The 15877-nt window shown below is 39.4% G+C and overlaps 1 protein-coding gene across 1 annotated transcript in view; it reads right to left on the bottom strand.

The window, feature by feature from the left end:
* The window catches only part of XRCC2 (X-ray repair cross complementing 2), a gene marked incomplete in the record, with an annotated part of 6941 nt that extends 3953 nt beyond the window's left edge, over positions 1-2988 (bottom strand). Inside the window, 2 exon segments of the mRNA XM_072412584.1 lie at positions 1-14; positions 2823-2988. Coding sequence (XP_072268685.1) covers positions 1-14; positions 2823-2861 — 53 coding nt within the window.
* Positions 2989-15877: the final 12889 nt, after the last annotated feature.

The following is a 15877-nucleotide window of genomic DNA, read 5'->3' on the forward strand; positions in this document are numbered from 1 at the left end:
AGTCTAGCAAGCAACTAAGGAAATAGAAACAAGAACAGTAAATAGTACAATAAAATATAACATTTCAACAATTTTAAATATTACGTTATAGAGAAACTAAACCTTTGGTAAATACTCTGGTTTCACCAATTTGCTGACAAATAAAGACAAAATTATTGTTTAATCCAAATAAAAGGGCACTGGAAGTTGTAGGCAAACCTTAGGTGTTCCTCCGGCAGCTCATTTACATTGATCAGGTGAAGTACACGCATGTGAGCATCTTTGTATTACAGCAGCACATTTATTTGCATTTGCTGCTTAATGCATCATAACATATCCATAGCATACACACGCTGCAACTCGTGTGCTTGGTGCAGGTTCATCAGGAGTGCCATTCAAATCAAAAAGTGGCTCACTGACACATAAAGTGTACTAATGCCTTGTATTGGTCTGAACCTTAAAAATCTGAGTTTGGTCCCCCCTTTCTCAACCTGAAGCCACTTTTTAGGGAGCAATACAGAGGCTTAGAGAAAGATGGGGGAGGTACCCAGCTCAACAAAGTCCTTCAGGCTCCCGTATCTCCATGGGATCAAGTGATCCCGCATTACACCCGGTGGCTGACACCATGCCAGCTACTTGGTCACTTGGACAGCAGTGCTGGTTGTTAAAAAAAAAAAAAAAAAAAATGGCGTTTCCAAATTTGACAGCTGGCAGCCCCCATTCATTTTCCATGGGTCTGTCGGGGGGAGAAGCTGCATGTAGTGTCTACCCAGAGGCACAAGGAAGTGATAAACCCCAGTCTGAACATTACCTTAATCTACTCATCTTTTTGACTCTGGAGGGAGACTCATGCACTGTTACATGTGCTGTGGGTAATTATTTTTTTTACCCAAAGTCTGTGGGCTTTAGCTGTAATTTGTTGTAAAAAAAAATACCTGCCTGTGGTTTCAAATCTGCATTGAAAGCCTTGTACAGACACCTGATGGACGTCATATGATTGTCACTAGAAACAATCTTCTGTGATCTCTTCCAGTGACAGATGAATGAATGATGTACACACAGTGCCATTCTGTTTATTAAAGAGGGGAGGACAAGTTAGCGGCACCTTGCTGTACTCCGTGAAATACACAGCTGCCACTCCTGTTGGGTCATTCATCATTTCACCGTAGTGCATTGATGAACGATGTCAGACGATAGCTGTACACATCAGATTTTACACCTGAGTACAATTATTCGTAGTGGGCGACTATTATCTGACATATATGTAGCTTGGGTCTGTTGAGGCTGCTACTCTACCCTAATAGAACTTTGTGTAAACAAATGCTGCAGAGGAAACTATCAGAAAAAGACTAAAAATTTCAGCTAATAGATTTGGGTGCTGTGGTCTATATTCACACCTAATTGCAGGAATGGATCTCTCCTCAGCTCCCATAAGATCCTATAAGAAGAGCAATATGCCTCCCACACATACCAAAGGATAGAAAGCAGGTGTAAGGTAATGGTGGACATCATGTTCCTTAGGCTGAAATCCAAGGAACGCGGGAGTGCAGAATCACACAATGTGAGTACTCTGTGTTCCTAGGACCTTGGCACAACCCTTCCTAAGCACCATGGAGGTGGAAACCCCTAGTAGATGAGATGAGGGCCAATGTGTAAAGCGGAGAACTGGCATTGGAGTGCATGGTCCACCTTAATGTGACTCTGACACTTCAACAAACATCCTGAAAACACCCCACAGGAGAAGAGAAGGAATCTTCACCTTACATCAGGCAGAGTGTTAAATCTTTGCTCCTTTGCAGAACTCCTGCTGTCTTCTTTTATTGCATGTTTCCTGCTGGCAGAAATGGAACCCTAAAATCACTACAGGACACAATATTAACATAGGGGTTGTGAACAAACCACAGCAGCCAGCAGGGTACACATCACCCCACATACACTAAAGTGTTGCATGGTAGAAGTGCCTAAAGCCCTGCAGGAGAATGATGATTAAACACACCAAGTGATGTAAAGGCAGGAATTGTAGTCCTTGGCCTGTAGGTAAATCCATTGAGAGCTCCCTCTAGTGGCTATTCCTTTTCTTCTGCAGAAAATATTCATGGAGTGTGACCTCTAGTGGCGGGCAGCACAGTGGTTAGCACTCTTTGCTGCGCTAGGTCCCAGGTTCAAATCCTGGTCAGGACACTATCTGCATGGAGTTTGCAGGCTCTCCCTGTGTTTGCTTCCTCAAGGTACTCAGGTTTCCTCCCCATTCCAAAAACATGCAGTTAGATTGATAGGCTTCCCCTCAAATTGACCTTAGTATATCTAATATACTACAATCTAATGTCCATACCATAGTGATAAATAATGACTTATGACTATGATAGGGACATTAGATTGTGAGCTCCCTTGAGAGACAACTAGTGACATGACTATGGACTTTGTACATCGCTGCGTAATATGTCGGCGCTACATAAATACTGTGTAATAATGACAATCCTTTTCTACTGCAAGGTAAATGAACATGAGAGCTCCCGCTAGTGGTCAGCCTTTTCCAACTTCCAGGAAAATGAATAGAGAGCTCCCTCTAGTGGACAAGCCTCTTCCACGGCAAGGTGCATGAACTTAGAGCGCCCTCTAGTGGGCAAGCTTCTATTAGAACACGACAATGCCCCATAACATGACAGCAATAAAGTGAGCCGTGCGGTACACATACATGTCCAGCTCCACTGTACAGAGCCCGCCGACTCCACAACACCGGGAGGAGCACGGGCACGTAGACAAGCACAGGCTCTCAATATTAACACAAGGAGATATTACCACAAGAGGGCGCCACTCCCCTCCACAACTGAGTGACCATTCACCTGAGTGCCGGACTCCGCTCTCCGCACTCCCTCGCTCATTGTCAAAGCTGAGCTCGGAGACCCCCAAGCAGCCAGGATCACAGACAAGCCATCATCTCGCGAGACCTGGACGCAGCCAGTCACTGAAAAGGCCTCGCTAGCTTGATGTGTGGGCGGAACTAGGTGTGGGAGAGGCGGGGCCTACTAATGAGTGAGGTCAGGTCAGGCTGAGGGGCGGGGCCGAGCACTGACAGCAGAAAGCTGTATCCCTCCGCGAGGACTCCCTGACGTCAGCATCGTGCAGTCTGACAGGCAGGGCGGGGCTGAACGCTTATGCCACGTGATAGAATTTACCAATACCAGAGGGCGGGGTTGAGAAGAGTATTCGAGAGTGTAGCGCCTTGCTGGGTGACAAGGGGCGGAGTTATCATGTGACATGCGGGCGTGGTTTCTTGATGCTTATGCAAAACCGTATGTTAAAGGATAACTCCAGATTACCTTGTTCTGTATGAATGGTATGTGTGATGGGGGAGGGTGCTGCTTGTTTATAGTTAATAAATAATATATGCATTTGTCTATTGTGTGTGTGTGTATATAAATATATAATATTATAATATATATATATATATTTGTCTATTGTGTCTGTGTATCTCTCTCTCTCTCTCTCTCTCTGTCTCCAGGTTTCCTCCAGGTACTCCGGTTTCTTCCCACATTCTAAAATCATGCAGTTAGGGTAATTAGCTTCCCCCAATATTGACCTTAGATTGTAATAAAGACATATGACTATGGTAGGGACATTAGATTGTGAGCCCCTTTGAGGAATGGCTAGTGACATGAATATGGACTTTGTACAGCGCTGCGTAATATGTGGGTGCTATATAAATATTGTGTAATAATAGAATTATTAATTTATAGTTAATTCCAGGCAATTGTGTGTATATATATATATATATATATATATAACTCTATTAATAATATAATATATTTTTGGCAGAGCTCCCGGTGGCGTTTTGTTTCTTGCTTACAATGCATGATGCATGAACAATTCAGATGGCAGGGACAATGTGACTTGTTACACTATCAGTTGTATTGTCAGTGTTATCCAATGGCTGAGGAGGATTACTATCGGTGGTGAAGATGGCAGCTCTGAGGATGCAGTGGTGGCAGGATCCTGGACTTCACGATTATGGTGAAAGCTCACACACACCAGTGAATTTAGTTCTGATTTAATTGCACAGTTTGGTTTAATATTTTATTTGCTCAGGTTTATGCCAGTCCTATTGTTGTATCTTACTTTAGAGAGGAAAGGGTTTGGACCAATACCTGATTTATTGATATTTATGGTTGGGATAGATAATAACTGAACTATTTTTGTCCTGTGACAGGTCATATCTACATATTTCAGAGCCTTACTCCCGGTTAGTAATAGCAAATCATTGTGTTGGCGGTTTTAAACAATTCCTAACATATGAGAATTCTGAAATGGCGGAAACATCCCTCCATTTACTTATAATACAAATCCCATAAGCTGAATGTAAATATGGCAATATATACGGTTGGACCCATACCAGCTAAACCAACCATTATTGGAATATTGGACCTGATTAATTAAAGCTCTCCAAGGCTGGAGAGAATACACTTTCATCAGTGAAGCTGGCTGATCCAGCAAACCTGGAATGGATTTCTTCAAAATAATTTGCTAGCAAATGTTTTGAATCCTGGACCGGATCTATTCCAGGTTAGCTGGGTCACCCAGCTTCACTGATTCAAGTGTATTCTCTCCAGCCTTGGAGAGCTTTATTAAATCAAGCCCTATATTCCAATGATGGTTGGTTTAGCCGGTATGGGTCCAACTGTAAATATTAAATCAAAGGCAAAAAAAAATGGTTGTTCAAGTGTACCTAAACTCAGAATTTTCACTTTACATAAAAGGGTAGAGAACCCTGCCGGTGCCTGGAGCGCTGGCTCCGGGACGAATGCCGAAACGACGCGGGGGCCCGATACCAGAATCCCCGGAGTGATCAGACTCCCCTGCATGATTGAAGGTAAGTGTGTTTTTGTTTTGTTTTTTGAGTATAGTTCCTCTTTAAGGGAGCAAATATTATTATCATGTATTTATATATAATTAACATATCATACAGCATTTTACAGTCTGATGTCTTGGGTTTATTGGCTTGTAAAGGTTATGGAAGCACCTTTTAGCTATCCTGTAGTTGTTCCAAAAAAGTCCCCCCATCTTATAGTTTTACCTTGTTTTGGTAGTGAAAAGAAAAAAAAGAAAAAGAAAACAATAAAAAATAACAAACAATGACAGTACAATGTACTATCAAGTACAATAAAAAAGAAACAAAACAAAAAAGAAACAAATGAAAATACCCAAAATTACACACACACAATAAACATACCCTCTTTACAAGTGGTCACCAACTGGTGGTCCGCAGAAAGGGAAAATTTTGGTGGTCCGCGGCTCTGGGCCAGTGCGCCCATGAGCGGGTCAGGAGAAGGACTCAGCGTGGGGGGGGTCGGATGCGGGGGGGGACCATGTCCTTCGTACAGATCGCAGGCTCAGACCTGCGATGGAAGAGTGGGTGGGTTCTGGCATCATGAGGTCACTATGGGGGAAGTTTCTTCCCCTTTGAGTGACTTACAGCTCCCCATGCATGCGCCGTCCAGAGCTGGTAAATTTAGTGGTCTGTGGGTCTGAAAATGTTGGCGACCACTGCTCGATAGTTCTTCAGAGAATCTAACTTTATCTGCTTTAATGGTCTGCATGAAGTTAGGTGAAATTGTCAGTGTATTGGAAGATACTACTACTACTGGTGGAAAACTACATGGTGGGCAGCTCCCAGTGCACAGCAAACTGCTGCTGTGTGCCCAGGGGTAGCAAACTGCATGACAGGTATGATTTTTGCATATGGCTGAGGTTGCAACTACGTTGTGGATCTCTCAAAATCAACCACGCAACCAATAATGACTTGTTGCTTTCTGGAACCGTGGCACAATCTGCCAAAGGTGCACCTAGCAGTTCCCAACCTCTCCAATTCACTTGAATTGAAACAGTTTGGGGTGCAGTTGAGCCTATGGCAGAATGCTATGGTTCCCCACGGGTCAAAAACATCCCTAACTACACCGATTCTATCTAATCAGACACCCATGGGTATCATCAAAATCTTAATTTCAGGCCATACTGTATCAATTTTAATTCAAATGTACTTTATAGTCATAAAGCAGACCTAATTTTTCTCTTCTGTGTACATGTATGGGGGGTGGGGATATGGTACAAGTCAATCTTTTTTGTTTTGCATTGTTGCTTTGGCGCATTGATCTCCTTCTGTTCTACTCTTTTATATTTCTTCTAGAAAACCAGACTTGGTAATTCTTAACAAGCAAGATCATAAAATACTAAACAATAGTTAATTATACAGCAAAAACATAAAACAACCAAAGTTGTTGATGTGCCATCATTTCTTGGTGCTCAAACTCACACAATATGTTTTAAATCCTTTATTTCTGTGTACTTTCTGTCTACAGACATGGAAGAAGGGGAACGTGAGAAGAATACTTAAGTTAAAAGCAAAATCTATATGATTAATGCTCGTCCAGCAAGGTTTAGGCATTCATTTTCCATATGTATTAATACAGCTGGCCTACAAAGCTACGTGATATTTTCAGCAATTGTATTTTATCTTCTATGTTCAGACTCTGGAAACTTATACAACAGACAATGAAGCAATGCATTGAAGATAAAGCCCAATGGGTAAGAATTTTTTGATCAATATTTTATACATTTGTTGAAAAGTAGTGTAAGCTGGAGGGCTGATGAATGTTTCAGGGGGATTCAAGCACAGAGATTCTCTTTTGACTTGCACCTCAAACTCATAAAAGATCAGAACAGTACACAAAGTCAAAGATTGTTGAATCTTTCTTATTAAATTCAAACATGATCCAGAAGCTCCACTAGCCTGTATTTATTTATATAAGGGCATTATAAAATATACACCATAGGATTGTGTGATGGTCTTGAACTATGTTGTACAAAGAATTTTTGTTGGAAATTTTAGGATGGTATCATTTTTGAAACATCTATATAGAAATGATGCACTTGGCTATTTGAATCAGTATGTTTTATTGTCCTTGTCTACAGTATTTATGTAGTGTAAATTTGGCAATGCCTAAAAAAATAAATTTAACCACTTTTTGTCAGTTCTTGTCCCAGTTGAGCATTATATTCAATGTCCTACAAAGCATACACTAAAGATAGTTTAGAATAAAGTCTATCAATATACTAATATGTTGTTAGGAGACACTTATCTGGCTGATTCTGTTCTGTGTGCCACGGCTGTATATTACGCCCTGTTTATTCTCTCATAGTCATACATAGCAATTACTTGTCTGTGACCTCTGCTTAGCAGCTCACAGCATCTACTGTGTACCTTTAGCTGTGCAGCTTCAGATGTACCTAAGGGGATTGTAGGAGCAGATTAGTCCCAGGCTTCAAAGTTGCCTGTTGAAGTGGTACGTTGGACTGACCTGCTGGACTGTGCAATTAATCAGAACTAAATTTTCATTGGTGTGAGCTTGTAAGTCCAGGATCCTGCCACTACTGCATCCCCCGATATTGCCATCTTCCCCACCGACTCTTCCGGGACAACAGTAATCCTCTTCAGCCATAGAATAGCCACTGATAATACAAATGATAATTGAGTTGTAGGGATCCAGTGATTAGGCTTTTTTCCCTGTTGCTGAGAAGGTTATTGGTGGATAGGAAAAATAAGCGCTCGTCCCAAATAAAGAGTGTTTGTCGGCCTCTTCCAATCACTGAGAAGGTGAGGTGGGCTGGGGATAATGGATAAATACTGAGGACAACCATGTGGATGGGGGTGTAGTGCCATGTTGGAGTAAAAAGAGATCCCACCGGAGCCTTGAAGTCTGCCAATAGGACCTTGCTGGAGTTCCCGGATATTTTTTGTCTGAGAATGGGTTCTCTTCTTCAACAGAAGAATCAGATACTAAACCTTGGGGGTGTCAGAGCCACATCACCCCAGGAGGCAGTCTGGATATCAGTAAGAAGAGTTGCTTGACAATAAAAATCTAGGTGACTAAGATTACTTGGCGCAAAGAAAGTAGGAGGTTTGACTCCTCCTAATTAGTGTAGAGAAGCCTCTACTCCCCCCAGATGTAAGATTTTTCAGTTCTTGGCCAGCTTGGACCCTTCCTCCCTCCCTCTTATACTCCACATATCAATAAACTTCTAGACCTCAAGTAGAGACTCAGCCTTATTTATCTTCTCATTCCCTGGGTAGAACCCAAACCAGAAGCTCCTAGGGAGATGAGTTCTATGTAGTAACATGAATATTTGGAGGGAACCCACATTTATTTTTAAAGGATATACAACATTCATACGGAAGTGTCACTGGTATAGAAGCTGGATTTAGGACCCTGGTGCCTTCTGCAGAGAATAGTTGGTATGGGTTATAAGTAAAAGGACTATGGCACATGTGTGCCATATATACAGTAGGTAGGCTCACGTTTTATTGAACCATGCATCTTTAAGCACCTCTCATTGTTAGAGCAATAGTCCTGATTTATTAAAGCTCTCCAAGACTGGGGAAAATAGACTAGCATGGGTGATCATCAAAAACCTTAAGGCTGGCTCTTTCCTTATTCAGTTGGATGTAAATTTTAATTGGAGTACACTCAATTTGCTGAATCTCTGGGTATTATAAACAACTATCATGTTTATGCTTAGTTTTTACTCTTATTTGGTATCTCATTGTTTATGACGTGCTCCAGCATCTTTGTAATGTGTTTCTGTCTATGTGCATGCTCCGCAGATGCCCCTGCATGCAATTGCTCAGGATGGGATTCCTTTAGCAAGAACAGTGAATGATGGGTGCATCAGTTTCACTCCCCCATGCAATCACTATATAGTCTATATATATAGTGGAAGTGCATGGAATAGGGTGACAGGGACACACCATTGTCACTTTATAAAGGAAAGTCACCTCTGACCTCCATGACAAGACCATCAGGCTTTATTTTAATAAAAGCTTCAGTTTTAGGACAAAAGATTACTCTTGAAGCTACATTAACAGTTTGAGGATTTTAGATTTTAGCCATTAGGGTTACAACTTTAAACTTCCAAATATATTTTGAGTGCAATAAAGGACACAGAAACACACATCGAAAAGACAACTGCCTCATGGGTTTTGCTCCAGGCGTTGTTGCAAGAGATTCTAGGTTTCATGGAACAAACAGTGTCTGTCAAATGACAAACAAGTGTCATGCTGTCTGCCCCAGGTACAGGCTCTCGAATTGTTGATTCACTCGTAAATTTAATATTATGTACTGTACTATAATTAATGAAACTAAACAGCAGGATTTATAAATGCTTGAAAACCAATCATTATATGCATAGTAAACATTGTACTCAATAGAACACACATGGCCTAAGGGACAGAATATGCTTTTCAGTGTGACTATGCTGGGATCTCTCACAGGGTACCTTGGAACTGCCTTTAAGGCCTGGTTACATATAAAGGTTTAATGTAATATTTAATACCAAAGAACAGTTCAAATAATGGAAATTTAAAACATGTTTCCAGCTTTCTAGATTTTCTGGATTGTTCCTAATGTTCTTTCACGGGCTGTTAGTTTATAAGTTGCATATTCTTGTTTTATGTCCCACTGTACCCCTCACTTATACTTTGCTGGTTAACACAGTCTCTACCTTTGCCATACCTTACTTTCATACATTTATTACACAGTAAAGGTTGTGGTTGTGGTGGATGGTTTCTGGAAACTACAAGTCACTTCTGCCCGTGCACTTGATTTTCTTCCTCTGAAGGGAGAACTGCACCTCAGCTGCAAGGGTAAGATGTGAACATGGATTAACCAATTTGCTGCCCCAGGACGCATAGCAGCAGTTTGCACCTGTTGCGAAATGTGCAGTTCTTTACTGAACTTGTAAAAGGGGTCTTAGTCTAGCACTGTAGATAAATTGAACTTCTTTGAATTGCACCTCTGTCTTGTTTGGAAAAAAAACTTCCCTAAATCTTGTCTAAAGAGCAAGCCACCTATAGGTCATACAGGTCTGAGGTGGTATATTTCTTGCATGAAGTGATATTTGTCATATAATGACTCAGATATATACACTTAAATGTTTGCTTCTTGGAAGTATAAATAAGGTTAAAGGCTGAAATGCATGGTCGTAACTAGTCCACTCCAATGCTGGTAAACTATGCCCTCTATTAGTAAAAGTAAGGCTAGACTTTTAGGGGAAACAAGACTTTTTTGGGCTGGAGTTGTTCTTGGCTATCATTGAAAACAATACCAGTCTATCACTTTCAGGCACTTCCTGTTATGGGGTGATGATGCTTGGTTCCCATCTTCCATTTGTTGGCTTACATTATAAAACTGTAAAACCTTACAAGTTCTCTAATGTAAGATATAATTATCTCGGATTATTTAGTTGTCTATAGCATCTTATCAACCTCACTGCCAAGAGCAGTGTTTCCCAACCAGGGCACTGGTTGGAACCCTAAATTTCCAACAATTAGTACCTCTCAGGTCAGTTACCACTGACACCAATGGTCTTTTTGGCTATCTCTAAAGGTGGCATTCTTCCCTCTAGCCAGCAATGTAAGGGGCATTCTACCCACTGACTACCACACCAATGTACTGTGAGCTGTGGATAAAGAAATTAAAGCAGAGGTTCCCCCTAAAGACCTGAAAGTTGTTTCAATGGTTCCCGTATTGTAAAATGAAAAGAGACTGTAGATGCATCAGTGGTTAGAGGCCCCTTGATTAGTGGTTTCATATAAGAACAGGCTTCATATACGTTGCTTTTTTAGGACCCTTTTTGCTTAGTTTAAAAGAAGTAAATCTCTGCCAAGCTCTGATAGGGTTTTGGCTTCATTACCACTGTGGGACATGTAATAGCATTTTTCCATAATGCACTCAATCAGAAATTGATCTTTCTGATGACAGATATCTAAAATGGCATTTCAAGGACAGGAAAAAGTTATTCCCATCAAGTTTGAAAAAAAAAAAAGAAGTCTAACTATGCAAGATAAAAAATTCTTCCACAACCAATAATTCTATTTCTTTCAGACTAATTTTTTTTCAGGAAAGAAAATATGAGGATTTAGCCTATTTAGTTTATTAAAACTGGAGCAAAGAAATGTGAAGCTGTGTGGAGGTGCTAGGGTATATAAAAAGCACTTGTCACCTGTTTCAAAACACACTTAAGTAATTTTACACTTAGGATTGATAGGAGAAATGTTACTGGCAATTTTAAAGTTAGAATTCTTATTTGCAGATTTCAAAATGTGCAGTGAATGCCCCTGTAACTTATTGATGATATCAATGTTTACCAACTCTTAATGGACAAATTTGACGAGACCCAGCAACTTTTAATATAACTTAGACATGGACTTCATAGTGACAAGAAAGAAAATTCAGAAATGTAAACTTAAGCTGGAAAATGTATGTGTGGCAAATGTGATTCATACCTATGCTGATCAATCAGAGGGCGTTTGATAGCAAATAGTCAGTGAATGGTCAGCTAAACAATCATTTACTGCTTAGGTAAGATACCACTGTGTGCTTATTGCAGCAAGTAGAATAGAAATACATACTGTAGGATATGGATTAATTTTATTGTGGATTATCTGACTGTAAAAATAAAGATTATGGAGTCTAACAGTTTTCATTCAAATCCTCACCAATGGTGACATGGTGACTAAATGAAGATGCATGCAACACAAACGTAAAGTAGTTAGTACAAGTGCATGTAATGTCATTTAGAAAGTCTTATTTTTACTGTGATCCTGGCCTGTCTCAGCTCTTTTGCTGAATATCTGACTAGGGTTTTCTCCATGTCTGGTCTATCACTTTATGATCCGGTACTTCCTTTGGTCTTTTGATTATTTGTTAACGGAGACTGTCACTGATGGGACAAAAATTTGAAAGCAACCAGCAAGTTACCTTACGGCCAATTTCATACACTTTACATCATGTTTGCCATTTCCTATAGTTATCCTATCATTGTAACATTCATTCCCTTAATTTCCCTTCATAACTCTTGAAGCACATGACTTGAATTTGTGGCAAGCATCAAGTTTAATCCTTCTTGTTAAGGCCATTGCTACTTGGCACCCCCTGGAACAAGTGAGCTAAAAATAATTAGTGGTGAAAGAACTTATGTATTTAATTGCAGTTGGTGGCTTTATTGCCGCACCCTTTATTTTTTTTTATATCCTACATCAAAAGAAAAAATCTTGTGCATTTACTTTTCTAAATCAAACATTTGAAATCAATGAGCAGCTGAGTGAAGCTGTCATTCTATCTACTACATTGCATTGTGTCATCAAGTATATGTGCAGAAGGTGACAACACATTATGTCCACTGGTTTTTTGTATGCCCTCTATAACATATCTGTCAGTTCCATCATTATTATAATAATTGTGCTAGTACTAGTTATGACGGCAGTGTATTTGACGTTGCATTTTCCTAATTTTGTCAAGGAAGAGTCAAGGACATGACATACCCATGTTGGATGTTGGATGTGGAACGTCACATTTATTTATGCTTTTAAAAGCAAAAGAGTGAAGGATGGCCGCAAGAAACAGATTTAGAGACATATTAGGAAATTATGCAACAAAATCTGACTTATGTAACAGTAACAAGAATTTGATGCTCTGTATTTAGCCAAACTTTACAAAATAGGAAAATCACCCAGAGAACAAAATAGAACAAAAAAATGTGTTTTCTAGAAAAATGTATATAGAAGACCTTGGAATAGAGCTATGTGTCAGAAGAGTAAATTATAACTATGTATGGTTATATGGATAAGTTGGTCGAAGGGTGATGCATAAACCCTAGCATGCAAATTGCTGTGGTTATGGGCTCCAGGGATGGATGGTGAGGAATGTAGGTCAGTCTCCCTTTAAGAAGCTGATCAGAATATTTCTCTGTCGGACCTGGAGTTTGGGCTGCAGAAGATCAGAAATTAGGCTGAGCCTTTAAAGTTGCAGTAATCTTGACTTTGTTTTGTCTTGTGCCTAATTTGGGGACATTATTGTTTGTTGTCTGTTTAAAATAAACATGGGAACACAAAATCCCTCAAACAGACCGGGTTGTCTGGTACCTTCCTGCCCCAAAGTCGCAATCTGATCTATTCCCCCCATCACAAAACCCCTAATTGGTGTAATCCTCATTGGTTGAAAAATCAGGACATGGTCTCATAGAAGCTACAGCTGCCATTAGAAATTAGAAACAGAACAATGACATATCAGGAGGACTTTAGGACAGAGTGAATGCATTTATTTAAAACATAACATCATTGATATATTCACAGTAATATGTGTTGCAATGCAAGCAGCTCTGCTGATAGTAGAGAGTGAAAGGGAGATGAACTTCTGACTGTGAATGTTCTCATTCATCCAGGTCATGGTATATCTAGTAGTAGTTTTACCTTTTTCATCTGGATAAATGCCAGAGTTCTGAGTGCCAAAGCTGTGAATCTAATGATAAGATATACAAAATACAAATCATCTGGCAGATAGGATCTCTTCTATGTATTGCAACTTGAGTATTGAGCTGTTTCCTGGAACTTCGCATATGAGGCTTTTACCTTTATTCACAGAGCATTACAATATTATTATTAATAATAAATAATAATAAACTGTATTTATAAAGAACCAACATATCATGCAGTGCTATACATTAAATAGGGGTTACAAAAGACAGACAATGACACAGGAGGAGAGGACCCTGGCCAAAAAAGTTTACAATCTAAGAGGTGGGGGAAACAATAAGATTTTAAACACTGTGCAAGACTGGTGGTTATCCGTTTACATTTTTCCAAATATTTCTTATCTCCCTCAACACCAATTTATATACAATATCTTGAGGTAGTTTTGTTGAACAAAAGCTAGGTTATGGTAGGATGTAGAATCCTGAACTAAAATAGATTAAATAAGGAAGTGAAAGTGATGTAAAAGTTTCTTTGTTGCTAGTTACCCATTGTAAAAGTAATTAATTTCCTCCTATCTTTAGCTTGGTGCCATGGGCACAGGCCATGCAAGAATCAGTCATCTTCATGCCCACTCATCACTGTTTTTACCTTATAAGGAAAACCAGAAAAAATATAATACTTTGAAGAAGTTTAAAGCTTATACTCAAAGACAGGACTTTTTTTAAAGTATGTTATATAATCAAATCCAGAATCTAAAACGTATCTTCCTCTGATTCAACATGTTGGACAATATTTCATTCCAGGCAATTGCTAGAAATATTATATTTCTGTAAAATCATTTGGATTATGAAAACTTTCCCTCAGGAGTTTTGGAATTTCTCACTCATCTTCCTTGTCTCATGATAGATGGAATTTAAAAACCCCTATAATTTTGGCAAGCTTACCCAGCATTCTCTTACAGATGGATATTCTTTAGATTGTTTATGAATATGTGTTCTGTGAAATTATTTTTTGGTGACTTATTAAAGGGTCTCTTTAAAGAATGTTGTCTCCTTCCTTGTAGTATGGAGAAAGCTGAATCTGCAGTTCTATATCAAATATGTAAATTTCATAGTACAATATATTGGCTTACTACAGTTTATAGCGGGTTTTTATTTTTTTCTAAAATATTTACAGTAATATGTCGTATGAACATTTCAAATGTAAAAAGCAGCTGAAAATCTAACAAATGCAAGCTTTATTATATATATAAATAAAACATGGTCAAATGACTGATATAAAGTTGTACTCTCTACAAATGCTGCAGAAAGTTTGGAGCAACAGCACCCCCTAGTGATTTCAAAGCTAACTGGAATGAGGTTCAGTATATTTGTATTAGTATTTCTCCCGTTAGTTCTCCAAAACAAACATTCATAGGGAGAAAACCCTAAAATTATTATTACATACATTTTCTTACCTGTTGTGTCTTCATGTCATTTTACATATGGTTAGCTATATTTTTTAGCACTTAGTCACATTCAACTGAACTTGTTCTTGTAATGTTGATGACATTTTACAGTCAATCCAAGCTGCTTCTATAGTTCTCCCAGCGTGGAAAAAATCCCAACAGTTATATTCACAAAAGCACAAACATTTTAATCCATTAGCCATAAAATGTGACACTGCAGAGGTTGATTGTTCAAGCCTAGGAGGTCTGAGATTTCTGGAACCACCCTATTCTATTCACATAATCCAATCCTTGGTGTCAGGAAGTCTGTATGGGTACTAAACCTTCAAATTTTTTGCCTGTAATATTGTTGTTTTAAAAACTTTGGGGGTAAGGATACATTAATGCCATACAAGCAATGCAGTGGAAAGAAAGTTTAAAATGCCAAAGCACCTCCTTCCAGTTTAACTCCACAAGAGAAGGGCTATAACATTATTTTTTTTTTAGAGATCTGAGCATTTTCATCCTGCCAGCAGACAAGGAGAAATGCATTGTGGTTATGATTACATCTTTACTATACTAAGGTGACTAACTTTCTCAACAATGTCAATACTTGTGAGGTACTAAAGAGGGACTCCACTGGCAGTTACAAGAAAAAGGTAATCAACTGTTGATAGTAGCCGAAAAAGGAAAGCACCAGTGATTGGCCCTTGTATCACCATCTCTATAATGAGGAAGCTATACCCTATGCACATGCTTATATGCTACTTAAGACCAATTGCCAGCAGCATCAACACTGTCACATATATTATTACTATGAAATCACTTACTAATCTAAACTATCAAACTTACTATCAAATGGAGGAAACCAAAAGAAATTTATAACAGAATAATACAGCTATACCAAAACCCAAACAAAAGCAATGTAAATTACAGTGCTATTGTTTTGGGTTGCCTCCCCCCCGGCCAAGTGACACAGCATTAACTGAGGTGTGGAAAGCGTAATGGGCCAGTGATCCTGGTGGGCACCAGACTACTTTGCTGCAACAGGATCACCAGGTCACGGCCCCCAGGATCCCAGGCTCCCCTAACCAGGGGGTGACAGGGATTAGAAGACTTCCGCTTGGAAATGATAATAAAGCAGAAAAATAGTAAGTTAAGGTAGCTGG

This window comes from Pyxicephalus adspersus, chromosome 5, assembly GCF_032062135.1.
Source record: "Pyxicephalus adspersus chromosome 5, UCB_Pads_2.0, whole genome shotgun sequence".
Classification (NCBI taxonomy): Eukaryota; Metazoa; Chordata; class Amphibia; order Anura; family Pyxicephalidae; genus Pyxicephalus; species Pyxicephalus adspersus.